Source organism: Macaca thibetana, chromosome 5, assembly GCF_024542745.1.
Source record: "Macaca thibetana thibetana isolate TM-01 chromosome 5, ASM2454274v1, whole genome shotgun sequence".
In the NCBI taxonomy this organism is placed as follows: domain Eukaryota; kingdom Metazoa; phylum Chordata; class Mammalia; order Primates; family Cercopithecidae; genus Macaca; species Macaca thibetana.
In genome coordinates, this window is record NC_065582.1 from 128,025,405 (window position 1) to 128,053,010 (window position 27,606).

A 27,606-nucleotide genomic window follows, 5' to 3' on the forward strand; every position below is an offset into this window, starting at 1 on the left:
ACATTTCAAAAGAACATAATTCATGAAAGACTATCACTTGGTAGAACTATATTATCTATATACAGTTTTAAAAGGTGTTATCTAAAATAGCTTAAAGAACAGAATATTCTGAGTAAACATTCTAGTTAAAATGGAGTTGCAATGCAAGTCTATATAGAGTGCATTTTCTTTTTTTTTTTTTTTGTTTGTTTGTTTTTTGAGACGGAGTCTCGCTCTGTCGCCCAGGCTGGAGTGCAGTGGCGCGATCTCGGCTCACTGCAAGCTCCGCCTCCTGGGTTTACGCCATTCTCCTGCCTCAGCCTCCTGAGTAGCTGGGACTACAGGCGCCCGCCACCGCGCCCGGCTAATTTTTTGTATTTTTAGTAGAGACGGGGTTTCACCGTGGTCTCGATCTCCTGACCTTGTGATCCGCCCGCCTCGGCCTCCCAAAGTGCTGGGATTACAGGCGTGAGCCACCGCGCCCGGCCATAGAGTGCATTTTCAAAGGACTAGACTATGAAGAAATAACATTTATATTAACCATGGTCACTTGCTGAGATCACATAGCTAATATATCACCATTCTGGATTTATATACCACTTTTATACATTATGAGCCTGGACAAAGTTAAGTTCATCCCTGAATGGCTTCATTCTCTATGTTGACAAAATTTGAGACTAAATAGCTCACGTTCAGACACTGATGACTTCTTCAAAGTAGAAGTCACCTTGCAAGCTCACCTACGCTCTGCTGACGCATTCACCCTTCTGAGAATCTCATCTTCAAACAGGTAGCAAACAAAATATTCTCAAGAGAAGATTTGGAAAATAATAAAAGGAATCAGATAGAAATAAGATACTATGGGATTAAAGAAATAAAAGTTCAGAACACGCGTTTATAAACCACATACTACATCTTTCTGTCTTGCATGTAAGAAAGGCTAGTTAAGAGGGTGAGTGCACAGTAGAAGAACAGAAGTCACAACACAGAATGGACTTTGGCCTCTTGGTATCTAAGTTGAGTGGGAAAATCTAGAGGAAGGATGAAACTTCCAGGCACCATCAGAATTCACACAATAAAGCTGTGAAAACTTGCTGCTATTTCGAATTTTTTTCACTTTCTGGATCCACACACACGAGGAGACACCCAGTTCAAAAATGCGAAAAGAAGAAGGAGCAGTTTCAGGTCTAAAATATACAAATTTGCATCAAATACTTCCCGAGAAACACTGAAGTTGCTGGGGCTTGACTCTGGTGGCTTGACTAATCTCTCAACAGCAATCTGGGGCATTTTAGGGACAGTCTTTAAGTCTCATTGAAATAAAACTGAAGTTGAATGCAGAAAGTGAACAGAAGAAACTGGAAAGGAAATAAAAACACCGGTTTTAGAAATCGCTTTCTAGGCCGGGCGCAGTGGCTCACACCTGTAATCCCAGCACTTTGGGAGGCCGAGGCTGGTGGATCACCTCAGGTTGGAAGAAATCCTGTCTCTACTAAAACAAAAATACAAAATTAGCTGGGCATGGCGGTGCATGCCTATAATCCCGCTGCTCGGGAGGCTGAGGCAGGAGAATCGCTTGAACCCGGGAGGCGGAGGTTGCGGTGAGCCGAGATTGTGCCATTGCACTCCAGCCTTGGCAACAAGAGTAGAAACTCCGTCTCGAAAAAAAAAAAAAAAAAAAAAAAACGAAATTGCTTTCGGAGTGCAGAAAATTGCCCTTTACTCTAACTCGAGGTAACATCTACCACAACATTATCTAAGAAATCTGAAACAAAAGGCACCAAACTATTTCCAAATGCAAAAATTTGCATGCAAACAGACTGTCCCCTGAAATGGATGCAGCATGCCTGTGGAACGTAGAACACCACACACCACTCCACACACAATGGTACCTATTTGGCATTAGAAACCTTTTATTGAGACAAGGTAAACAGTGGGCTGAAAATACTACAGGCTGAAGGAAGGCTAAGGAAACCAGTATGAAGGCAGCTGAAATGATGAACTAAATACATTCCAAAGGTACGATTTATACTTAAGGCAGTTTTAAAAGTGAGGTCTTAACCAAAAAGCCTTTACACAGCATTCAAAAAAAAAGAGGGGGTCACTTAAATCTTTTGGATTGACTAAAAGAGCTAAATTATGTACCAAAGTCTGTACAGCAGGGGCCTGTTTTCACAGGAAAGCCTATGTACAAGTAAGAACCTCTTACTCTTGTAACATTGTCCTGTTTTGTTTTATTTTATAAGAATATATAACTCCTATCTCCACAGAGTTAGTCCATAAGGCCTCAGTGACCTCATAAAAATATGGAGCTACCTCTACTAGAGAACTATTTACACTGCACTGTAAATACACATATGTGTGTCCACCCCCACAGCTAAGCTGTCAATGCCTTAAATGAAGGGGTTACAGCTCATTCGTTTTATATCTACGGTGACAATTAATAGGCACTCGATACTTTTTTTTTGCATGAATGATAAATGAAATGATTTTACATTACCACCACTATTTACATTAACATTCCCACCATTAGCCGTCTCCAAAGTAAAAACACCAAATTGCTGCCACATATTCAGCAGTTTTCACAATACAGTGAGTCTGGACTTTTTAATGTAAACAAACATGCTTGATTTACCAATTTTCAGAGTAATAACACAAACTTAGCATTCTTCTTGGAATGGAAAACTTGCTGGGAAGTTACTTCATTCTTTTCCTCTTTTTCAAAAGTGCATCTCTTAGTGCCAACTGTAAAATAAAAAAGTATTGAAACATTATAACTCTTGGGAACCCCATTATACAAATTTGGTTACATGAAAGTTTACTAAAAAGGAATCACCAAGTCAATACACCATCCTGAAAAACTATAAATGAAAAAAAATTCCAAAACAGATCAAATCTATATATACTGAGGATGGGGCATATTACTGCTAGGAAATATGCAAAGCTCTTGACTGCTGTTCCCAACTCATGGAGGCATAAACTCAAAACAGGAGCAGCTACCGAATGCAGAGACTACAGTATCCCTGTCTTCAGGGATAATAAATAATACTTATTTGGTCTATATGGCTCTTAATATTTTGGAGTTGTGGATGGGATACATTGTCTAAATTAAAAGTAACAGGAAGACAGATTTTTCTTCATAATCAATCACCTTTTCCAATTCCACATATATTCCACTAAAGATGGCATATGGCATGTATGGATCATTCAAAGACTTTAAAATGGCATTCAGCACTTGTGCAGATTTATGATAACTCTATCAATATACAATCTGAAACAAAGAAAAGTGTTACCTTATTTACTGATTTTCAAATGGGTTTGTTTTATGCAATAAACAAAGAAAATGTTCTAAGTAAATGCTAACACTAACCCTTTATAATGGTTCAAACATGAAGATAATAACTCAGAAATTGAAGCCCTGACAACTGTAGCTTATGGCAAAATATTCTAGTTAATACAGGTTCTAATTTTTAACTTAATTATTTTGTGTTGGAAGTATGTAAACTGAACGTGAAGAATGAAAGCAGTGAACTGTATGAGACTCAATCTAGGCTTTCATCCCCTGGAGTTCGTCTCTAACCAAAGAGGTTGGGTTCTTCAAGATCCCCAGGGTAGAACTAGAAGGTGAAGAATTTAAGATCTAGAGAAAAAGAAGACTGAAGGATCAGTGTCTGAAGCGAACCTACAAAAGTCCTTATAAAGTTTTACATTTCCCAAAAGAAAACAAATATAATATTAAAGATGATCAAAAATAAACCAAAATTAAAGTTAACCAAGACGAATGTATACATCTTAAGTTTGTGATGGATACTATTCCATTAATTCCCAAGCACTATTCTTTGTCCTAGAAACTTTAAAAAATCTCTAGCTTTTATTTAATTTTTATTTTAAAATTCTAGCTTAAATTTTAACAAGATAAACCTAAAACAGTTTTGGGGTAGAAGTTACCTAGCTCTACATACAAATGTTCAAACTTTTTGGATTTTATGATTTCCAGTTGACTCCTTGCCTTTAGCTCACACCTGGGTCTTGGTATGTCTTTGCAGAAAAGCAGAATAGCTGGGATACTTAAGGCAGAACAAAAATCTGTAAGTTCATTTCAACTTAATTTGGCTAAGGAAGTATTTTCCAGATTCATCTAATTGTGTCTTATTTTTCTTATCTGCAAAATTGGTTTAATCACAGTAACTGCAGATACTATTGTACACTGATTAAACAAGTTAATAAATGGAAAACCCTGGAACAGTGAAGTCTCATGCTAAGAACTAAATGTGTTAGCTAATGTTGGTTATGGGAATTTATGCCCACTCATTAAGCTTGGTGGCAAAGCACAGTCTACTCTCACACATATTTCAGTTCCTTCCCCTTCAAATGCCACCAATTGAAGAAAAGGAAAGGTATACCCCCCTTTTCTTCTTTTATCTTTCTACAGGCTTTACTGCAAGATCCTCCTCTCCTTCCCTATCCTATGCTTTACTTCCCTCTTCTAGTCTCATCCTAGTCACCTCTTCATATTCTAACAATTTACAGTAAGACCTCACGTACACTTTCAAGCCATGTAAGATCCCTTTAAGACACTGAAATATCACCAAGGGATAGAGGGCGAGGTGTGAAGTGTGATGCTCCTTTCTCACAGGGCCCTTGGGGTCACGGGCAGCTTTGGGGATGCTCTGTAACTGTTCTGTCCAATAGGGTAGCCACTAACTGCATGTGACTACTGAGCATTTGAAATTGGCTAGTCCAAATTGAGATGTGCTACAGCGTAAAAGACATGCTGATTTCAATTAGCTCAAAAACAAAAATGTAAAATATTGTACTCATAATTTTTATATGTTGAACTACATGTTGAAACGATACCATTTTAGATATACTGGGTTAAATAAGATATATTGTTACAATTTCCTCTTTTTTACTTTTTTATTTTTAAGTGATATATGTGGTTCATATTATATTTCTATTGAACAGTACTGGTCTAAAGGAGAGAACAGAGAAAATCAGGAACTTAAAGTTATGTTTATATTGAAGAGATCTTGAAGAAAATACAGGGCAAAGAAACACACAAAGAAATTCTGATTAATATCAGGTTCCAAATGGCAAGAAAATTGGAGAACAAGAAAAAACATTCTTGAACCAACAGGTGCATATGTCCAACGAAATCTTAATTTACTCTCAAAAATATTCTTCAGTCTTTGAGAGTTATTTTATGACTTGAGATGCTTGCAAGGAACAAAGCTGGGCCTCCCCATCATGCCAGAAAAGGCATGCTAAAAAACAAAGGAAGTTGGGGTGGGGGCAGTCCTAACTAAAATGTAACAAGCTCACAGAAACCTCATAATGAAACACAGCCTACCAACAGGGTAATTAATATTTCCTCAACCCTGAAATGTTAGTAAGGGCCAGTGAAGGACAGACTAATGGATTTAAGTCAATCCTATTATAATTTTAGGAGAATGTGGCAAAATTTAGAGTACTTAAAATCCTAAGTGGCACCTTTCCTTTCACCTCAATTTCAACAGCTTCTATGAAAAATGCTGTCATTATTTATATGATGTTGCTGAGCACAATTTAGAACTAGAGTCAACAGGGAGAGCTAAATGGTACCTTAATTCAGTGAATACTGACTTGGAACCCACAGATACAGCACTGCCCTAGAGGGCTGGTGGTTACATTCAGTGCTGGCAGGCTGATCCTTGGCTAGCTATTTAGGAACACTGGTTCACAATATGACAGTTTACCCAGAGCTGATATCCTGGCAATTTTTCAGAATGACATTTAGATACACTGTTAACTGCCAGGAGAGAAAGATACAAAAGTATAAACTTATTTTATCACAATGAATTACTGAAATAAACAAGCTGCCTAAGCAGCATGGGGATTACCATTCAAAGGCCATGAATGGATAAAATGTAATCTCAAAGCCTGTAAACATTAGGGCTTTCAAAAGGGCACATACAGGAAGGATCATGCCAACACAAACCTATTTATTTTGCTATGCTTTTCTGAAACTGTTTCTGAGATATTACCACATAGAATTATTGGTTTTGAAAAGTACCCACGCCTATAATCCTAGCACTATGGGAGGCTGAGGTGGGCAGACTGCTTGAGTCTAGCAGTTCAAAACCAGACTGGGCAACATGGAAAAATCCCATCTCTACAAAAAAGACAAAAATTAGCCGGGTGTGGTGGCAGACACCTGTAGTCCCAGCTACTTGGAGGGCTGAGGTGGGAGGATCACTTGTAGGGAGACCCCCTGAAACTATTGCTAAGGAATAAAAGATGAAATGCTCCTGATTATTGTAAATACAAAATTGCATGCAGGACTGTTTAAAGACAATGCCAGGTTGGGCTGCCAGAATGAGCCAACAGTACATGATGTGCTTCCCCTTGCAGAGAGCCTATAAACGGATGTGCAGTCAGGAAGGTTTCACATCACCAAGATTCCTATCCCAGAAAAGCAGATGTTCATAGCTCTGGGAATGGAATGCGACCCTAGTGGGGAGCCTATAAACGGACGCATGAGGGGCACCTGTTCATATGGATAAGATATGGTTATAAATGCCCTTATCTTGCCACGGCTCTTCTAGGTCTCTTTAGGGTTAAGGCATACTCCCTTCTGAGAATTTGTGGTCTAACTGGTTGTCGAGCTTCACGTACTGTTTCTATTGATTGTTTGCAACCAGCTTTTACTGCAACTGTCACTGCTGATTAATATCTTGCTAAACACAGGTTCTGGATAGACTGTTTTAAGGCTCTGTCAGAAACTGCTGATGCACACACTATATTGTAAATTCTTATCTCTGTATACTGCATTTCTGCATACAGATGTTATGTTAAAGAATTACATCATCCCCATGTGACCATCTCACCTCATAATCAAATGACCCTAAATCCCTCACTAACCTACCCCCGCCCTCACTAAACTTAATAATAAATGCTGGTATATCCAGTGCATTGGCAGCATCGCAGGACCAGAAGGCGGTGACCCCCTGGACCCAACTTTCACTATCTTGTGTGAGTCTTTTATTGCTCGACCTGCCGATCCACCTGGGAAGAAAGAAAGAGCCCCGCTGCACTGCGGGCTGCAGGCCAGATCCCGTAATAATCACTGGAGCCTGGGAGGTCAAGGCTGCAGTGAGCCGCGAGGCTGCAGGGAGCTGTGACTGCACCACTGCACTCCAGCCTGGGTAGCAGAGTGAGACCCTGTCTCAAAAAACCAGGCATAAAATTGGCGCTAAAAAGTTACTTAATTAATTTTGATACATTTCACAGATCAAATGTCAGAGAATTTTAGCATGGGAAGGAACCTCATGGATGATCTAGCTTGCATTTCTTTACTTATACTGGAGGAAAATGGATTCCCCTCTGGTCCCACAGCTGAGTCTCAATCAAGTCAGGTCTGGGACTTACATGCCCTGACTGCTTCTCACCTCTCCATGCTCTCCAACAATGCTCCCATTAACCACAAGGCACACACAATAATGCCCAGCCTTCAGAAGGCGCAAGTCCGTCTCAAATGTAAAGCTGTCTTAGAATTACAGTACTGTTCTTGCCACCCAAGCTTCAAGTGGAACTCACCTGTTTTTCTCGGAAGGAACGCTTATGTTTTGACCGGACATTCTGGCTATACCGCATCATCATAAAGTTCTTCTGTTTTTTCTTCTCTTTATTTGTCGAACTAGAAAATGGATTCATTTTGGTTTTCTTCCTCGCAAATTCTTTTCGGTCTGTCTTTCCAGCCTACCAGAACAAAAAGTTTGATATTTCTTCTTCAGCAACATACTTTAGGAGTCATCTAATCAACATTAATGTCTCCTCTGTGTCAGAAGCTCTAGTAGGTGCCAAGGCCACAAAATGGACAGGACACAGTCTTTGCTCCTTGGGACCAAGAAATGGCCATGCAGTATTATAACGGAGCAAGGGGAGCTCGGAGGAAGAAAAGTCATAATTTAGCCTGGTGAGGTCAGGAGAACTTCCTAGAAAGGGAGACAGGTAGACTTTTTTTTTTTTTTTGGCAGGATGAAGGCATTCATGGTAAGGGAAAGGAGGGGAAAGACAGAGCATTTCTGGAAGAAAGGACAGTGCACACAAAGATGTGGAGGATAAAGGACATGTGGAAGACAGAGGACGAGGTGGAACTAGGATGGGATGGTGTCTCGAACAAGTGGAGACACAGAAAATGATGTTGGAAATATAGGCAGGACACAATCATGAGCAGCCACAGCACTAGTCACAGGCAGACTTCAACTGGCTCTGGCTTTTCACTGGTGACTGTAAACACACTCCTACTTTTCTCTTAGCTTTGATAAATATAGTGGCTTCCCAACACTACAGACATGTCATACTGCCTTCCTGTGCTCTCTACCTTGTTTTGAGTGGTGGTTACATGGCTACATACAGTTGTCAAAACTCATCTAACTGGCTGGTCGCAGTGGCTCATGCCTATACTCCTAGCACTTTGGGAGGCTGAGATGGGTGGATCACATGAGGCCAGGAGTTTGAGATCAGCCTGGCCAACATGGCGAAACCTTGACTCTACTAAAAATACAAAAATTAGCTAGGCGTGGTAGCGGGCACCTGTTACCCCAGCTACCTGGGAGGCTGAAGCAGGAGAATCGCTTGAACCCAGGAGGCAGAGGTTGCAGTGAGCCGAGACTGCGCCACTGCACTACAGCCTGGGTGACAGACAGAGAGACTCTGTCTCAAAAAACAAACAAACAAACAAACGAACAAAACCAAACAAAAAACAAAACCAAACAAAATCCCTCATCTAACTGAACACCTAATATCTGTGCATTTTAATTTCTGTGTTAATTATACCTTTATTTGAAACATTTTTAAAAATTGCCATTCTGTGGCTATACAAGTTCTGGCTTATGTTTCATTTTATTTGCTTTCTGTTTAAAAAACTAGGAATGATATGCTCACTCACCATTGCAGTTGCTAGTCTTGTCTCTTTGTCAGACTTTGGCTTTTTATGAAGGCGTTCAATGTCCCGAAGAGAAAGTAATTCACCCCTGGGATGAGGGAAAATGAACACATGAAGCAAGAATGGAATTCTGTTTCCTGATGCTTTCATTACCACATGAGCTGACTGAAGTACTAAAGTGGATGTGCCATTTTACCTGGGCTCTTCATCACTGTCTATTTCAATGTATTTCCTCTTCTGGGATTTCCCAGGGGCAGCATCAAGTTCTTTTCTCATTTGGGCCATGCGGATTTTCTGGAAGTCTTCCTGAGTTAAAACTCGGCTGGTGCTGACGGCTGCAGCTTTGGCTTTCCGCTCCTCCATGGGCATGCTATTCAGCTTCTTGGACTTGAAACCACATAAGGGCTTAAATGGCTACCAGCTCAAGTGAGAGCTCAGCCATTTAAATTGTAGCCTCCCAACAAGGCCCAGAATAAATTACATCTTAATAAACATCAGGGTGTAAGATGAAATTTTCAGACTTACGATTTCTTGCTGTTCTTCATCGGAAGAGTGTTGCACATCAATCCATTCACCATCAGCATCCTCTTCCTCCTCACTGAGACTGGTACTTTCCCATCCATCTGCATGAAAAAAGCAAACTCACTATTGCTACTTTATGTTGCATATTCAATATAAGGTTGAGATCAAGCAAGCAACAGAAAAGTAAGGTAATCAACCTTGAACAGATACACTATTAACCAACAACTGAGCAATATTTATTGTTAAATAAGCCACATGCATTTATTTAGTTAATCTAAGGAATAGGAAATATGCACTGACCAAGTATCTACCATGAGTCAAAACCTTACAATCACTCTAACCCTCATGACTCCACAGAAAAGGAAGAGATGCTCAGGGTTAAGTAACATGCCCCAAGTCACACTGCTAAAAAGGCATCCTACACTGAAATCATGAAAATCATGTCTGCCTTTAGGGTCATGTTCTTTCAACTAAACCAACCGTGTCCATCAAAACTGCACTTGTACATTTATCTTGGCCGCGCAGCAAGCATCTAACTTGTCCTATGTGTGTTACCCATGTATGAGAATCTAGTTACAGTCATTCTGAGAACTGAGGTAGAAGATTTGGGATGTTAAAGAACATTGAAGACACCTCAATAAAAAGGTATCAGGCTTCTTAATGGAGCCACCACAGTTTTAAGTTTTCTAAATCACAGACACCGCAATCTTTCTGTGACTCCCTATGATCTTTAAGACAACGTGCCAGCTCTTTTGTCTGGCACATACATAACCACGTATGAAAAGGTCTCCAAACTATCTCAAGCCTCCTGTCTTGCTACGTCCCACCTTGTATCCTACATTCTAATAGTTCTCTAAATCCTTCAGGACTTTGCTCACACTTTGCCAGGAAAGTCTCTGCTATTCTAGCATTCCTTGCCAAATACCTGGCTCATCAGTCACCACCTCTCCAAAGCCCTTAAAAAAAAAAAAAAAAAAAAAAAAACTCCCGAGGTGGACCTGACTGCTCTCCTGCCCTTATGCCCCCCACCCACTCCAATCATAAATCCTGTTAACACTTCATTCTTCAGCTCTTTGGAAGCCCTCCAGAGCAGATATAATATCATTCATCTTTGCACTGGCAGTGGCTGGCTCACAGCAAATGAAGGCTTTGCTGAAATAGGCTGGGTGCAGTCGCTCACGCCTGTAATCCCAGCACTTTGGAGGCCAACATGGGAGGATCACTTGAGGTCAGGGCCTGGCCAATATGGTGAAACCCCATCTCTACTAAAAATTAAAAAATCAGCCAGGCATGGCTGCACATGCCTGTAATCCCAGCTACTCAAGATGCTGAGACAGGAGGATCGCTTGAACCTGGGAGATGGAGGCTGCAGTGAGCTCAGATCGTACCACTGCACTCCAGCCTGGGCAAGAGTGAGACTCCGTCATGGAAAAAAAAAAAAAAAAAAAAAAGATTTGCTGAGTAATGAATGATTCAAAGAATAAAGGACTCTGGAAATTAGAATGGAGTTTCCCGAGTATTTTCCCACAAATTTAACACACATTGTCCTTCAACAAGGAGAGTTTTGGAAGATTCCTCTAAGGGCCAACCCTCTTAATTTTTTCTAGGCAACAAACCCAAGATCATTGTCTTTCTCAAGCACCAAACAGCATGCCCTTGGATGAGGGGCAGCCACCCTGAAGGTCGTGAAAAGGCATTTCCTATGCTAGAACGTAAGCTCTGCAAGAGGAGGAACCATGCTCAATTGATCCCTAATACTTCTAACAGTGCGTGGCACATAGTCATTGCTCAATAAATATCTGCTGAATGAATGTTCAAACAGTATACAATTTAAAGGTCTGCACAGACACTGCAGGAGTGTTTTGCCCAAAACAAGGGTGCAATAAAAATCAACCTTCATCATTTTCAGCATTCTCTTCTTTCTCAACTTCCAGAACTTCTGCTCCTGGAATGTAATCTTTAGCATCTAATTCTCCATATTCTTGCACTCTTGCTTCCATGGAGGCCTCTGTAGGCTTACCCTAAAGGAAAAGAAATTGTTTATAATAAGTTACTTAGATCATAAAACCTTAATCATGAAAGGTAGTCTCTGAAATTATGAATTTATTGTATTTATTTATTTATTTGAAGACGGTCTTGCTCTGTTGCCCAGACTGGAGTGCAGTGGTCTGATCTCAGCTCACTACAATCTCTGGCTCCTGGGCTCAAGGGATCCTCCCACCTCAGCCTCCTTAGTAGTTGGGACTATAGGCGCGAACCACCATACCCAGCTAACAAAATTATGAATTTAAAAGGGAACACTATAAAAAATGGTGGTAACCAAATGACAGAAACAGTTTGCTTATGTCTCAGATCAAAATAAATCCCTAGCCAGCAATCTGTCCACTATTTTCTTGCTGTTTTTTGATCCAGATCAAGACATTGGTAGTTATTAGAGAGCAACTGCTCCAATTTTTTAAGCCTTGCAAAACGTCATCTCTCTTTCTGTTACATACATGCATCCCTCCTCCCTTCCAACTTGAAAGAGGTAGTATCTGGCTGTGGAATAGCCTGTTCACAATACTGGCATCAGTTACTGACTGATCTCTGAGATTCCAATCTGTTAATAACATTAAAAGCTTTCAAGCTGAAACAGCCTGCTCGGTCTTCAAGACTCAGTCATCATCAGTGAATATGTCCCAACTACAAAATATTCAGGGCCATGGTACTTGATTCCAAGCTTAAAGAATACAACCGTGTGCATCATAAACATGTAATCATAACAGAAGCATCATAAGTACTAAAATTCTAATTGTAGGAAATTTCTCGCAGTTTGTGAGACCATAACCTTTAGACCAACAGAAGCCTGCTTTACCTACCCGGAATTTCTTCTGCAGCATCTGAGGATTCAGTGTTCGGAAGAGCTGAATCAAAGTTCTAGCAGACATCATTACATCTGTAAAATAATACTTTTAATTAGAAATTCTGGCCCAAAGAGTACAATGAGGTAAAAAGGAGTCACACTGTACTCTTTGGTGTGTAGAGAGTCACATGCAGCTTACTCTTATCCTTGTGTGTTTTATACTGAGCCAGGTCTTGGAGAAGTTCTTCAGTCATGGCCAGAGGACATCGAGCTGTTATCTCTTTTATAGCATTGATTCTAGAAAAAGAAAAAGTTTAAAAAAGCCTGAACAGCAATTTTTTTCATGATTCAACATAGGAAGATTTCCTAAAAAGATTAACTCAAAAGGAAAACACACTGGGTTTTATATAGCTTAGGTCTCTAAAACTGCAGCATGTTAGAGAATGTGAGGTAGGCAGCCTTAAGAGGGCTTTTATTCCAGTTACTGCCATTTCCTCTATTAGTGGAATAAGGAACAGTGTCGGGCTCGCTAAATCAGAGCAGCATGTACTTTCTAACTCTAAGAAGAGATGCGACTAGCTCAAATAAGAAAGGTTAAGGTCTTTAGGGCTATTATCCTGCAATATTTTCCAAGGAAAATAAAAAGCTGCTGTTCAGCATATCACTTACTTATCGGGACAGATTAGACAATCCTTAAACCAGTGATTATACTCATTAAATGTTTTTAAATTAATTAACCAAAAGGGCTACTAAATTGCCCTAGGAAAAAAGAGTGCTTCAATAATAAATCACTTGTTCCAGGGTTCTATGGTTTGAATACTCCCCCCAAAACTCAGGTCGAAATTTAACTGCCACTGTAATGGTATTAAGAAGACAGACTCTTAAGAGGTGATTAGGCCTAATGTTGTTATCTTGGGAGAAGGTCCCTTATCGCCAGTGAGTTATAAAAAAATGAGTTTGGCCCTCTGTTGGCTCTTGTGCTCTCTTCCCCTTGTGCCCTCTCCCAATGATGCAGCAAGGAGGCCCCCACCAGATGCCAAACAGACATCAGTGCCATGCCCTTGGACTTCCCAGCTCCATAACTAGGAGCCAAATACATTTCTTTTATTAGCAGTACAAAACCAACTGAGTTCAGGGTGGGAGATCAGATTGCCAATCAATCATTCATCTGTACAAGTAAAACTGCTAAAAAACAAAAATGCTAATTAGAAGGACAAGTATCTTTTCTCTGGCTCCCTTCTCAAAATTCTGACCAATAAAAAAATTACCAAGCCTCCCAAAAAGACTGAAATATATTTTAAACCAATTTTCTAGAGGTGACACTACCAGCTACAATCTTACATCTTGGTAACTTATAGCAAATCTAGTCCATTAAACACATGTCTTCTGCCTCCAACCAGATTCTACATACCCTACTGTCATGACTTCTCCAGAGTTCTTGTCGGTAACAAAATTGTTTGCCACAGTCATAAGCAATGACTGAATAATCTGAATTGGAAACAAAAAAGAGAAGGGTGCTGGTTAAATGTCTGCATACACAAACACTTGAGGATGAAAGGACAATAGATTATTCACAGTGGAAAACTAAGCCCTCCACCTTCAGTTTAGGAGTTGGAAGTAACCAAGATTAAGGAAGACAGATAAAAACACTCCACTTAGGAATTCAGTGTTCTTCTTGGCTATCCTCAGACTAAATCAAAGAAAGGAATTACAAGTTTTAAAAAATAATCTCTATAAATTTACTAATATTCTTGACCTCCCCCAGTTATACAAAATTTCCTTATTAAAGAAAATCACAATTCTAAACAACTTTTCGGAAAGAAACTTCACTTTTTATGAGCTGTACAACTGAACTTCTGTATAGATCTCCTTAAGAATTAGTGTCTCTTGTACCTATTAAAAAAAGAAAACGGTGAGGGAAGAGGGGACAGTAACCCTCGTGGGAAAAATGACCCTGAAGTACCTAACAGTAACACTATCATCCATGCCCTAGGTCCAGAAGTCAGGTTACAAGTTCTCACCTCTGGGGGTACTAGGTGATGAGACGCTTGTGCAGCAAACAGAAGGATCTTTGTTACTTCTGAAAACATAAGAGAACGGAAAGGTCATGGTGAGTGTATCACCCTGACTCTGAGGATCACGGCAAACATGGCAAGCACGTTCTAGTCTAAATGGCATTGCTGCTTATTCCAACTGGAGCACTCAATCCCCAGATATCTGCTTGGCTCACCCCCTCACTTTCTTCAGGTCCCTGTTCAACAGCTGCCTTATCAAAAAGTCTCTCCTGACCAATCTAAAACACAACCCATCCCGACACTCCCTGTTGTCCTTACCCTGCTTCCTTTTCCTTCTTCAAAACACTTATTTTTACCTGTACATATTATATATAGCACTGTCTACATCTCCCTCAGATATAAGCCATTAGGGTAAGGACCTTGTTTTACGCTTACTGTGGAATTCATAGTGTCTTAATGCAGTGCCTGGCATAAAAATCATTAAATAAATACTTGCTGAATGAATGCATACACACACACACACATACACTCTCTCTCTCTCTCTCTCTCTCTTCAAAGGGGCAGCATAGCATAGGTAACGAACAAGGCCACTGGCAAAAGAAGTGAGGTGAATCCTGATTTGCCATTTATTTGCTGAGTGACTGTAGTCTTTTTTTTCCCTTTCTTTGTATACCTCACAGGATTAATGTGAGGATTAGACAAAATGATGTATGTAAGGCACTTAGCACAGTGCTTGGTCCATGTTAGATGCCGAATAAATGTTAGTTTCCTTCCTACTTTGGTTCAGGTTCAAAGACAAGTACAATCATCTCTTCTTTCCTACTTTAGTGTTGTTTTTCATCGAGAATGCATGCGAGGTCAATGTGAGCAGTAAGATCAAATCCTAGTATCTATTACAAAGATGCAATAAAAAGTCAATTTTTTAACAAAGAATTTTCCATGAGCATTTACAGTATTACAAGAAGTCTTGCTTTGATAAACCAATTTGTTGTTTTCTTTTCTTTTATTTTTTTTGAGACAGAATTTTGCTCTGTCACCCAGGCTGGAGTGCAGTGGCACAATCTCGGCTCACAGCAACCTCCGCCTCCTGGGTTCAAGCGATTCTCCTGTCTCAGCCTCCCAAGTAGCTGGGATTACAGGTGCCCGCCACCACACCCGGCTAATTTTTGTATTTTCAGTAGAGATGAGGTTTCACCATATTGGCCAGACTGGTCTTGAACTCCTGACCTCAGGTAATCTACTCACCTTGACCTTCTGAAGTGCTGGGATTATAGGCCTGAGCCACTGTGCCCGGCAGTTGTTGTTGTTTTAAAAAACAATGGTTTCTTCAAGTTGAGGATAACGACAAACCCATGGCAAACTCTAGAAAGAAAACAAGGGCTTCTCTCCACTTCTCTAATGTAGAGCACACTGCACTCCTGTCTTTAGTGATTCCAGAACAAAAAACTTTGCATGTTTATTCTATTACCAAGGCCACCAAAGAAACATGGCAAGTGGAGGCTTACCTCTTTGGTGGGGCTGCAGAAACCTTTGCAAAAAGGGATAGAAATTGAAGAGGAAGAGCTGTGGAGAGAAAACCGACTTTAATACTGATGCAACTGATACTATGGAGTTCCATTTCTTCTCAATGCAAATATATCACCAAGCTCAACTAATTGGTGAACACTTTTGTTTTTTTCTCAGTAAGCAATCATGCCCTAGGATGATTCAATATGCTGTATTAACCAAGGCTAGGAACTCTCTCAAATGAGGCTATGCTGCTATCCTCATTATGTAAAGGCGGAAGCAAGTATATGCAGAGTGAACTAGGGGAAGGAGAGGTAAACAAAATGTAACATTCTTCTACTTTTAAAACCGGTGTGGCTGCAGAAACTAACTTTTTGGTGTTCTAAGGAGAGGGGGTTATAGGAAGGAACAGCACTGATACCAAGGCTCCAAAACAACAGACAAGATCGGAATTCAAATCTGAATGGCACCGAGTATAATTTAATCAGCAAAGCTCACTTCTGGTTATATTCTTGTACACCACCAGTCCAACCACACGGAAGGAGTTACTCTGTGCACCATAATTCAGAGGGAAAACATTAACACTCTGAAGTCCATCTAAACAAAGGTGACCAAGGTTATTAAGGAAATGGTAATGTTTAACTTCAAGATGAGAAACTGGAAATAAACTGGTCTTTTTCAAGGTTCATCAGTTAGGTGGGAATAAACTAATTTTTTCTATTTTAGCCACAGAGCAAAAGTAGGATGGCCACTGAGAAGTTGTAGGGAAGACTTTGGTTGAACATAATCATGGATGTTCAATTGTAGTCAGTTGTGAAACTCCGGTATCATTTCCCTGGAACCATGCTTAAATCACAGATCACTTTTGCTTTCCTATAGAGCTTAAATTCAGTTTGAATGAAATTGCTGCACAAATGTAACAAGAACTGATCCTACACTGGGACTACAGCCATGGAGAAAAAGCAATGTAGTCGTAAAATGTTAACAGGTTTTTCTCAGAGAAAGGACGCAACTACTTTCATTCGTGTACTTTCATTTTCAACTCGATATATGTCTATATTGTTTGAAGTGTTTTTCTTTTCTTTTTGTTTTTTTTTAAATTGATGTTCAGAGCAGCACCAGTCACAAGATCAAAATGATAAGGAAAAATCTAATGTCATTTCTTCATGGCTTAAATTTCTGGGTATCTCTTTTTCTACAATGGCATCTAGTCTAACAGTATATGTAAAGTTCCCATATATATACCACTAAGGAGCTCTTGCAACTAACATTTGCAAACACAACAATTTCGTACTAGAGGGATCTGGGAGTCAGGAAAGCCAAGAAGGGTTAAACAAACAGTGAGATGTAGTAAGTCAATTAAAATATGTGCATTATACTGGCTCAAGAAAATGTGTATGTGCAACAAAGTGAACAAAAAGAAAGTAAAAAAGCAGAACAGGCTGGGTGCAGTGGCTCAAGCCTGTAATCCCAGCACTTTGGGAGGCCGAGGTGGGCAGATCACAAGGTCAGGAGTTCGAGACCAGCCTGGCCAATATGGTGAAACCCTGTCTCTACTAAAAATACAAAAAAACTAGCCGGGTGTGGTGGCGTGCGCCTGTAGTCCCAGCTACTTGGGAGGCTGAGGCAGGAGACTCACTTGAACCCAGGAGGTGGATGTTGCAGTGAGCCGAGATTGTGCCACTGCACTCCAGCCTGGGCAACAGAGGGAGAGTCTGTCTCAAAAAAAAAAAGAAAAAGAAAAAAAAAAAACAGAGAATAAAGTAGTCTGTCCATAAATGGAATACATGTACAAATTAACATCTACATTACTGCAAAGAAAATGAAGTGATTAGTCATTTTCAGAGATGTTATTCTTCTGTAAATTTTATGTGTTTAAATGTATGAGGGATAAAATTACGCCACTGCTCTACCTAATGGCTTTTCTTTTACCATGGTAAATTCTACTTCAAATATTCACCAAGAGAAACATAATATAATTCAAACCTCATGAATTCCCACCAATCTGGAGATGAGGTTCATGAGCATCATCTTTACTTCAAACCTCTCCTTACAGCACTCAAGCTGCTTTAGTAGTTTTTCTGCAAAATCTGGCAAGGAGAGGATGAAAGAAGTACATTGTGAGTCCATGGTCTATATGACATTTATGTAACAGGCATACGAAAAGGCAGTAGTTAGATCAGTGAATAGTTTGACAAACAGGTGAATATATCAATATATATAATGGTGCCCAAAGTTAAATCTTAACAATTCCCAAGTTTTTTAGTATCAACATTTAGAGTGACTGTTTGACAGGTGCTCGCTTCACTTAACAGTTCTCCAGAGCCTTGCTTCTTAAAGGGGTAGTCCACAGACCAGCAGCTGCTGGTCCACCTGGGAGGCTTGCTGGAAATGCAGAAGCTCAGGCCCCACCTCCCCAGGTGATCCGTATCTACAGGCAAGTTTGAGAAACACCGATCTACAGCAGGGGTCAGCAAATCTTGCCATACATTAGAGTACTGAGAGCCCCAATGCCCAGCTACACCCCATACCAACTAAATTAGATTCTCTGGGGATAACAGGACCCAAGCATCAGCAGTTTTTATAAATTCGCCAGGTGAGACCAATGTGTGGCCTAGTTTGAGAACTAGTGTTCTCGAACAAGGTTTCCCATATTTTTGGTTTCCACAGACTAGCGTTTTTTTTTGTTTGTTTGTTTTTTAAAAAAAGGACCAACAAAAGACTGCCAGTTTATTTGGTCAAGTACAATACTCTATTACAATTGTGTTGTTAAAAACATGAATCTCAGAAAGACCTGTTTTTCCATATTTTTCTTGTTCTGTGATAGACTGGGAATCATTGCTTTAGAAGATGATTTTGTAGGTTACAACCAACTAGTAACAACTAAGCATTTATTGACTGTTAAATGCCAGGGATCTTATATTCCCTGAAAACCCCAAAGGCAGGAAATAAAATAGGCAAAGGAAAGGCCAACAAGGATCTTGGGAGTCATAATTACATACCTTGGGGATCATGAATCAAGTGAATGGCTGAAAAGTTAAACACCTCTGGTTTTTTCTTCTTTTTTTGTTTCTGAAAGGGAGAAGAAATACATTTTCAGTCTGAGTTACAGTGATGATGCCCTTAGAACTTAATGCGCTAATAAGGCTGTTATAAGTCCATTAGACTCTTTAAAAAGAAAAAAAACTTTGTTCTAAAAACATTTTCAACTAGAAGAATTAAAGTTGGTTTTTGCCTTTTAAGATTAAATGTGGGAAATGTGTTCCAACCATTAGCACCTATGAGACTTACAGGAATTAGGAAATGCAAACATTAATAATATGGGTTTGGCTCTGTGTCCCCACCCAAATTTCATCTCAAACTGTAATCTCTGCATGTCGAGGGAGGGACCTGGAGGGAGGGACCTGGTGGGAGGTTATTGGATCATAGGGGCAGTTTTCCCCATGCTATTCTCATGATAGTGAGTTCTCACAAGATCTGATGGTTTAAAAGTATTTGGCAGATCCCCTGTAGTGCTCTCTCTCTCTCCTGCAACCATGTAAGACAAGCCTTGCTTCCCCTTTGCCTTTCGCCATGATTGTAAGTTTCCTGAGGCCTCCCCCACCATGCAGAACTGAGTCAATGAAACCTCTTTCCTTGATAAATTACCCAGCCTCAGGCTGTTCTTTATAGCAGTGTGAAAACGAACTAATAAAATTAATAAACACATAAGGGCAAAATTAATGACTTTCAAAATAATCATTACAAAAATATTGAATGTACTGCATTTATGTACTCTTCTGACAAAACGTGTCTAGAAAAGATACCATAATACAAGCCACCTTGATCAGAATAAGTAAAAAGTGAATTTAATTAAACTAATTTATCCAAGTCACCGATTTTGCTAGAGCTGAATACATTTATTCATCTAAAATATTAGTGCTGAAAAATTCATCACACATTTCTAAGTTTTCTGAAAATGGTACTCTGATTTTAAATTCTTAAAAGCTCTGGCTAAAAACAACATATTCTTCACTCCTATTTCATTTTCCAGATACAAGTCCCACCTTGAGCACTTTCATTGCCTTTTCCAACTTTTTCTTGTTTTTGGAACTTTTCTTCCCTGTAGCATATTGTACTAGCAGGTCTCTTGCTGTTGGTCCATCATCCTAAAGAAGAAATTACTTTGTAAAATTTGTAAACAAGGAAAATCTGCATAGAATGAAAGAGTAAACCTTTCAGTCCCTTCTTGGTTCTTATACTCTTTGCACACAGCTATTAAAAATGAATACTACTTTTAGGCTAGGCGCGGTGGCTCATGCCTGTAATCCCAGCGCTTTGGGAGGCCAAGGTGGGTGGATCACTTGAGGCCAGGAGTTTGAGACCAGCCCGGCCAACATAGCAAAACTGTGTCTCTACTAAAAACACAAATACTTAGCTGGACTTGGTGGCGCACACCTGTAATCCTAACTACTCAGGAGGCTGAGGGAGGAACATCACTTGAGCCCGGAAGCGGGAAGTTACAGTGAGCTGAGATCATACCAATGCACTCCAGCCTGTCTCATAAAAAAAAAAAAAAAAAAAAAAAAAAAAACCAAACCAAAACAAAACAAAAAAAATCAGTGGAAAAAATATGCCTATGTGTGCACAAACATGTACATACAAAGATTTTCACTGCAGCACTAATTTTTTTTTTATTTTTTGAGATGAAGTCTCATTCTGGCACCCAGGTTGGAGTGCAATGGCGTGCTCTCAGTTCACTGCAACCTCCACCTTCCAGGTTAAAGCGATTCTCCTGCCTCAGCCTCCCAAGTAGCTGGGATTACAGGTGCACACCACCATGTCTGGCAAATTTTTGTATTTTTAGTAGAGACAGGTTTCACCATGTTGGCCAGGATGGTCTTGTACTCCTGACCTCAAGTGATCTGCCCACCTCAACCTCCCAAATTGCTGGGATTACAGGTGTGAGCCATTGCACCCAGCCCTCATTTTTCCTTTAAAAACTGTTGTCGGGCAACCCACTCGGGTCCCCTTCCACGCTGTGGAAGCTTTGTTCTTTCGTTCTTCACAATAAACCTTGCTACCACTCACTGTTTAGGTCCGTGCCATCTTTAAGAGTTGTAATACTCACTGTGAAGGTCCGTGGCTCCAAAACGAAAAACAAAGCAAAACAAAACAAAACAAAAACTGTTTTCTTCCTTTACAAATATGTACATAGTTTACTACAGCATATGTATTCCCACTGCCCTATTCTGAAATAAGTATCATTTGCTTTTAGAGAGTTTCTCTCTTTTTGTTATTTAGGTTGCCATTTACAGTAAAAATATATACACTGTTTAAAAGATGTTATCACATATTCCAGTACTTTGGTTACCAAAATACTAAAATGGGGAAGAATAATTTTTTTTTTTAGAAATTATTATTTTAATATTTCATGCCATCATGAATCTTGATTTTTTTCTTCCTCAAAAATATGGTGGTGACAATTTTCATCCTAAATTTACATAGTGAGATATAGGTATAACTTTAGAACTAAGATCAAGGTCAAATAAATCTGTTTTATTAATTATTTAACCAATCTTACTGAATACAAGTGACAAATTCCAAGTAGAGTAAAATAGCATGGCAGAATTAAATAGAAGGGCAAAGGTGTCATCTAAGTTCCATTCTAACTTCAGCAGTCATAGACATTACAATGTGCACTCCGAGCCATAATGAAAGGTAAGATTCAGAAGCAGCTATGATTAAACTAACCTCAGATTCAGAGTCACTGTCCTGTTTTTCTTCTTCATCTTTCCCAAGAAAGAATGTCAAAGCGGCAACTAATATCTAAAGACCAATGAGAAAAAAGTCAGCTACTTGATTCAGCTTAAAACAAAGAATAAATCCTTTTGACCATGCTTTATACACATGCATGAACTAAGATCTAAAAAACAAATTCAAAGAGTGGTGGGATTTTTGCTCATTTTTTCTTAATTACAATTGTTTTTATGTTATTTCTCTAATAAATAGTCAATTTAAAAAACTAGATAAACACTGCTAGGCTGTATATAGTCATCCTTCAAGACTGTCAAGAATTTCTACATCCCCTATAAGAAAAGTGACATTATAGCCCTTCTAACAGACAAAAGTCAAACATTGACCTTAAATTTCTTTTAGCAGTGCCTAAGCCCAATAGAAATCAAGAATCACAAGGGAAAACATTAAAAAACCACTGAGGCTATCATTTATTACATAGCAATTTTAAAACTCATAATTCTATTGACTCTTAAAGTTCAGATGACCCAGGAAAGCAGTATAGGAACCAAGAAAGCATCACTTAACATAAACTGCACATCTGCACATCACTGCACGCCTGGTGTGCAGGCATGCAGTTTATGCTGAGTGATGCTTTCTTCTAACTGCGTGCAGAAAGCAGACTACCCACAGACAGAGCTTACACACAGCCCTACGGGCGCTCACCTTGGTGACCTTAGAGAAACATGCAGTTGTGATAACATTGACAGTTTTGGCATCATTCCTGGGGGAAGACAATGAATGCTTTGAAGTAAATTTTCATTCTACTGTATTTCATAGCACAGAAAATGGCACAAAATGAACAATATAACAAATGTCTGTGACATACCAGAATTCCCAAATTGTCATATTTCAAAAAGATATGGGTTGCTAAATTAGTCAACCACAAGTAAAACATTTCATTAGATTTTAGCCCAGACTTATGACAAAATTTGCAGCCATTAACATGGAGTATTTAAAGAATTTTTAATGATGTAGGAAGCTAGTCAAGTGAAGAGAAAAAAAAAAAAAAACAACTGAGAAGGTCTGGGACAGTGGCTTGTGCCTGTAATCCCGGCACTTTGGAGGGCCAAGGCAGGCGAATCACTGGAGGCCAAGGAAGAGTTCAGGTCCAACCTGATCAACATAGTGAAACCCCATCTCTACTAAAAATACAAAAAAATTAGCCAGGCATGGTGGTGCGTGCCTGTAATTCCAGCTACTTGGGAGGCTGAGGCAAGAGAACTGCTTCAACCCAGGAGGCAGAGGTTGCAGTGAGCCAAGATCACACCATTGTACTCCAGCCTGGGCAACAGAGCAAGACTTTGTCTCAAAAAAAGAAACAAAAAACAATAATAATCGAGAATTTAAAAACTATAATATATAGGCTGGGTGCAGTGGCTCACGCCTGTAATCCCAGGGCTTTGGGAGGCCAAGGCAGGTGGATCACGAGGTCAGGAGATCGAGACCATCCTGGCCAACATGGTGAAACCCTGTCTCTACTAAAGTACAAAAAAAATTAGCCAAGTGTGGTGGTGCGTGCCTGTAGCCCCAGCTACTCAGGAGGCTGAGGCAGGGAAATCGCTTGAACCCAGGATGCAAAGGTTACAGTGAGCCCAGATCATGCCACTGCACTCCAGCCTGGTGACAGAGCAAGAGTTTCTCAAAATACATAAATAAATAAATAAATAAAATAATTTAATTAAAAAATAAAAAATAAATGATTAAAAACTATAATATAGAAAAATTTCAACCATATTTAAAAATTCACATTGAACAAAAGACTGGGTGGAAATACCATAAATACTAACAGTAATTGATTAAAACCACTTTTTAAATTTCTCCAAATTTTTTGCTGTAATGAATATTACTTTTATACTAAAATAAGTCAATAAGAAAAGCAAAAGAAATGAGTTGGGGACACTGTATCAACAAACTGAAGTATATAAGGCATGATATTTTATATAAATAGGATGAACTGACTTGAAAATCTTCAGAGTGGCAGAAGAGAGAGCATAGATTTTGGAGTCAGTTAGATCTGGGTTTGAATTTCAGCTCTGCCTCTTAACAGCTAAACTTTTACTAACTCTAAGAACTTCCATGTCATTACCTATAAAATGGGGATAATTCCACATAAGCCACATCTTCTGTTCTCAAGCTGTTCTAAGTGAGGTCCTGTCAAAGTGCCCAACCTCAGTAGATGCTCAAGAAATGATAACCAATGTTATTAGTCATTTGAATTGCCTCTATTTTTACTTCCAACTTCAATCCATGACAGAGGTATATTAAAGAGCTCAAACTCAAGAAAAGTATTTGTATATGTGCTTTGTATTAATTACAAATGAAAAAGAGTCTACTTCTCATAAGACAAATATATATACACTACCAGATGTTCCTTCTGTAGAGTTCAATCATTACATCTAAAGACATCTTGGCTGCGGTTGCATTGCTATCTCTTAACATGGTGTACATGAAATTTTGCAATACCTGAAGAAAAGGAGGAGAAAGAAGACTTAATACACTGATGGTACAATGCTGCAAAAATGGAAAACAGAAGAGTACTTACTACATTCACTTTATTGTTCTTGTGTTTTGCGTTTATATTCTTGATATCAGTCACAATATGTGTGTATAAAGTCTGAGGAAAAGAAACAAAAACATATACATTAAACCTAACCAACATTTTTAACCTTGCCATATTTGGAGAACAGTATGAAAATACAGGATGACTTAATTTTACCTATTTTTCATTATATCACAAAAGAAACCCAAACCAAGCAAACAAACAAAAAAAGCAACTACAAAGCAAAGCAAAGTTGTCCTTAAGAGGTTAAACATGGAGTTTCATGTAATACAGCACAATTCTCCTAGGTATATATCCAAGAAAATGAAAACATCAGTGTTCATACAAACGTTCATAGCAGCCTTATTCAGTGGCCAAAAAGTGAAATAAGTTTCCATTAACTGATGAATGGATAAACAAAATGTGTTATATCTACACAATGGAATATTATTTGGCAACGAAAAGGAATAAAGTACTGATATGCGCTACAATGTGAATGAATCTTGAAATTCAATATGAATGAAACTTGAAAACATTATGCTAAGTGAGAGAATCTAGTCACTAAAGACCACATATTGTATGACTCCACTTATATAAAATTTCCAAAGCACACAAACCTATAGTGACCCAAAGTAAACTGGTGATTACCTAGAGCTAAAGGGGATGAGGAACAGGATTAACTGTTACTTGGAATAGAGTTTCTTTTGGGGGTGACAAATGTTCAAAAATTGACAGTGGTGATGGTTGTACCACTCTGTCAATACACTAAAAAACACTGAATTGTATACTTTAAGTGGATGAATTTTACGTAAATTATACCTCAATAAAAGTGTTATTAAAAAAAATGCTCCAATTTACCAAGCACCTAACTGCATGCAGGAAAATACTGTGAATGCACATATCACTGGTGCCCACACCATGCTCCCATGGACCACTTTCATTCCACAAATTAGACTGTGGGCGGCAAGCCACCCTGGTGCCGAGGTAAGAGACCGAGGGCACCAGCTGTTCCAGTATAATGAGGAAAATATATATAATAAGAACAGTTGTACTAAAAATAGCTTATAGATATGATTACTTATGAATAATGTTAATGATTAATTTGTAGCACTACTCTTTATTCCAGTATTATAATAATCTTTGCTCTACAATTATAACCTAGGAAAAACCAGGCCATACAGAGATAGGAGCTGAAGGGACACGGTGAGAAGTGACCAGAAGACAAGTGTGAGCCTTCTGTTATGCCTGGACAGGGCCACTAGAGGGCTCCTTGGTCTAGCGGTAACACCAGCGTCTGGGAAGATGCCTGTTACCTAGCCGACCTTGGTCTCGCAGTAGCGTCAGTGCCTAGAAAAGGCACACATTACTTAGCAGACTGGGAAAGGGAGTCTCCCTTTCCCCGGGAGAGTTAGAGACGACTGGTCTGCCACCTCTTGTAGAGGGCCTGATATCAGTCAGGCCCGCCTGCAGTCATCCGGAGGCCTAACTGACCCCCTGTGATGCTGTGCTTTAGCGTGACGCCCCTGATCCACTTTCATGTTCCACCCTGTACACCTGGCTCCGCCTTTTAGATAGCAGTAGCAGAATTAGTGAAAGTACTAAAAGTCTTTGAAATGCAGAAGTAATGGTGTAAGCTGTCTCCCTGTCCAGTGGAAATATGACTCATGTGACCTTACCTATCATTGGAGATGGCTCACACTCCTTACCCTGCCCCCTTGCCTTGTATCCAATAAACATCAGCACAGCCTGGCGTCGAGGGCCACTACCGGTCTCTATGTCTTGGTGGTAGTGGTCCCCCAGGCCCAGCTGCTTTTCTTCTATCTCTTTGTCTTGTGTCTTTATTTCTACAATCTCTTGTCTCCGCACATGAGGAGAAAAACCCACAGACCCTGTAGGCCTGGCCCCTACATTAGACCAAGAAGTACGACTGCTAAAATCAAACAGTGGTAGTCTCTTAATACTTTGAAAAAAATTTTAAATTAATTAATGTAAACTTAAGTTTTTCTTTCCTTTTTTTCTTTAAATACAGAAGGGGTCTTTCTATGTTGCCCAGGCTGGTCTCAAACTCCTGGCCTCAAGTGATTCTCCCACCTCAGCCTCCCAAAATGCTGGTATTACAGATGTGAGCCAGTGTCCAGCCAAGTTTTTCCATCTTAAATTTCTTTCATAAATCTTCAGCTTCTAGTGTTATATAACCAAATGCAAATTTGTGGGAACATGTTAATAACAACAAAAAAGTTTTGTGTGGGGGAGTGGGCCAGTTATAGCTGTGAGTACCAATGTCCTGATTTGGCCAGCCAGTATGGTGCAGCAGTAAAAGGCTTGGGTTCTGGAACCAGAGCCTGGGCTTATATCCAATCCCACCACTAAGAAGCAGTGTGAGAGTGGGCAAGTTACTCTCCCTCTCTCTTTAACCTCAGCCTTTTCATCTGCAAAGTAAGAATAATAATAATGAGGATCCCTCTCTCATAGGGCTTTGTGAGTAAATGAGTAAATACACAAAAGCTCTGAGAGCAGTGTCTGGCACAAAGTATGCACTCAATAAATACTGGCTATTAACACCATACTGCATGTACACATGGTTGCTTTTTTTTTCTGTTAAAGTAATTGTAATTCTTAACTGTATCCAACAATGTAAAGCATCGATAATTCAAGGGACAACAAAATTTTATGTTGCCTCAAGGAAGATTCAGGGAAATTTTTTTTTGCTCTTTACCTTTCGCAGAAGCTTATCATGGCAACGTAGAAGTTCAAAGAAGAGTTCTAGCAGGCTTGATGGATTGATGAGATTCTTATTTCTCAGCAAGATCAAAGCTTTGCAAAATGTCTCGGGAAGAAAAAAAAATACCATAAGACAATGGTAAAGTTAACAAGGTGAGAAAATAGAGCATATATGTCCCAAGACCTTAATGTCTTTTACTAACTAGATACTATTGTAGGATTCAGAACAGTCTCTGCCTTCATGGAGCTTACACTGGGGATAGAGCAGAACGGAGGACAGACAAGTCAAGTAAGCACATAAAAAGTGGGATCTAAGAAAATAAGTGTCATGCAGGAAGTAAACAGGTTTACGTAATTGATAAATAGTGACTGAGGGAGGGCCACAGGGAGGTCAAGTAAGATCTCTTTGTCGTGTCACCATATGGCAAAACCCTGAATCCATGAAGACAGGTGGGATAACAACATAATACACTAAATTGGAATAATCAATGCGAGTTTGTGACCTTATGAGGCATTCTTTTGACGTATCATCAGCACTAAGAATGGCCCAACAGCAGTTGCTGCACTTCTCCCCCACGCCTTTTTTTTTTTTGAGATGGGTCTCGCTATATCGCCTAGGCTAGTCTTGAACTCTTGAGCTCAAGTGATCCTGCTTCAGCCTCCTGATTAGCCAGGACTGTAAGTACTCAGCTATTATTATTATTATTTTTTCTATTGTTAAGAGATAGAGTCTCATTATGTTGCCTAGGCTGGTTTCAAACTCCTGGAAACTCCTCAA

At 39.5% G+C, this 27,606-nt stretch overlaps 1 protein-coding gene across 3 annotated transcripts in view; it reads right to left on the reverse strand.

Moving 5' to 3' along the window:
• Window positions 1–1,872: 1,872 nt before the first annotated feature.
• The window catches only part of SDAD1 (SDA1 domain containing 1), a 37,916-nt gene continuing 12,182 nt past the window's right edge, over window positions 1,873–27,606 (reverse strand). For all 3 annotated transcript variants that reach the window (XM_050790837.1, XM_050790838.1, XM_050790839.1), the window contains 19 exons: window positions 26,824–26,934; window positions 24,111–24,182; window positions 23,931–24,031; window positions 22,232–22,289; window positions 21,524–21,598; window positions 19,837–19,938; window positions 18,793–18,862; window positions 17,777–17,880; window positions 15,790–15,847; window positions 14,291–14,349; window positions 13,681–13,757; window positions 12,469–12,566; window positions 12,286–12,362; window positions 11,322–11,448; window positions 9,431–9,528; window positions 9,102–9,292; window positions 8,909–8,993; window positions 7,555–7,716; window positions 1,873–2,724 (listed from right to left, as the gene is read on the reverse strand). In XM_050790837.1, coding sequence (XP_050646794.1) covers window positions 2,677–2,724; window positions 7,555–7,716; window positions 8,909–8,993; window positions 9,102–9,292; window positions 9,431–9,528; window positions 11,322–11,448; window positions 12,286–12,362; window positions 12,469–12,566; window positions 13,681–13,757; window positions 14,291–14,349; window positions 15,790–15,847; window positions 17,777–17,880; window positions 18,793–18,862; window positions 19,837–19,938; window positions 21,524–21,598; window positions 22,232–22,289; window positions 23,931–24,031; window positions 24,111–24,182; window positions 26,824–26,934 — 1,773 coding nt within the window. In that variant the 3' untranslated portion in view covers window positions 1,873–2,676. The remainder of the gene's footprint in view (window positions 2,725–7,554; window positions 7,717–8,908; window positions 8,994–9,101; window positions 9,293–9,430; window positions 9,529–11,321; window positions 11,449–12,285; window positions 12,363–12,468; window positions 12,567–13,680; window positions 13,758–14,290; window positions 14,350–15,789; window positions 15,848–17,776; window positions 17,881–18,792; window positions 18,863–19,836; window positions 19,939–21,523; window positions 21,599–22,231; window positions 22,290–23,930; window positions 24,032–24,110; window positions 24,183–26,823; window positions 26,935–27,606) is intronic.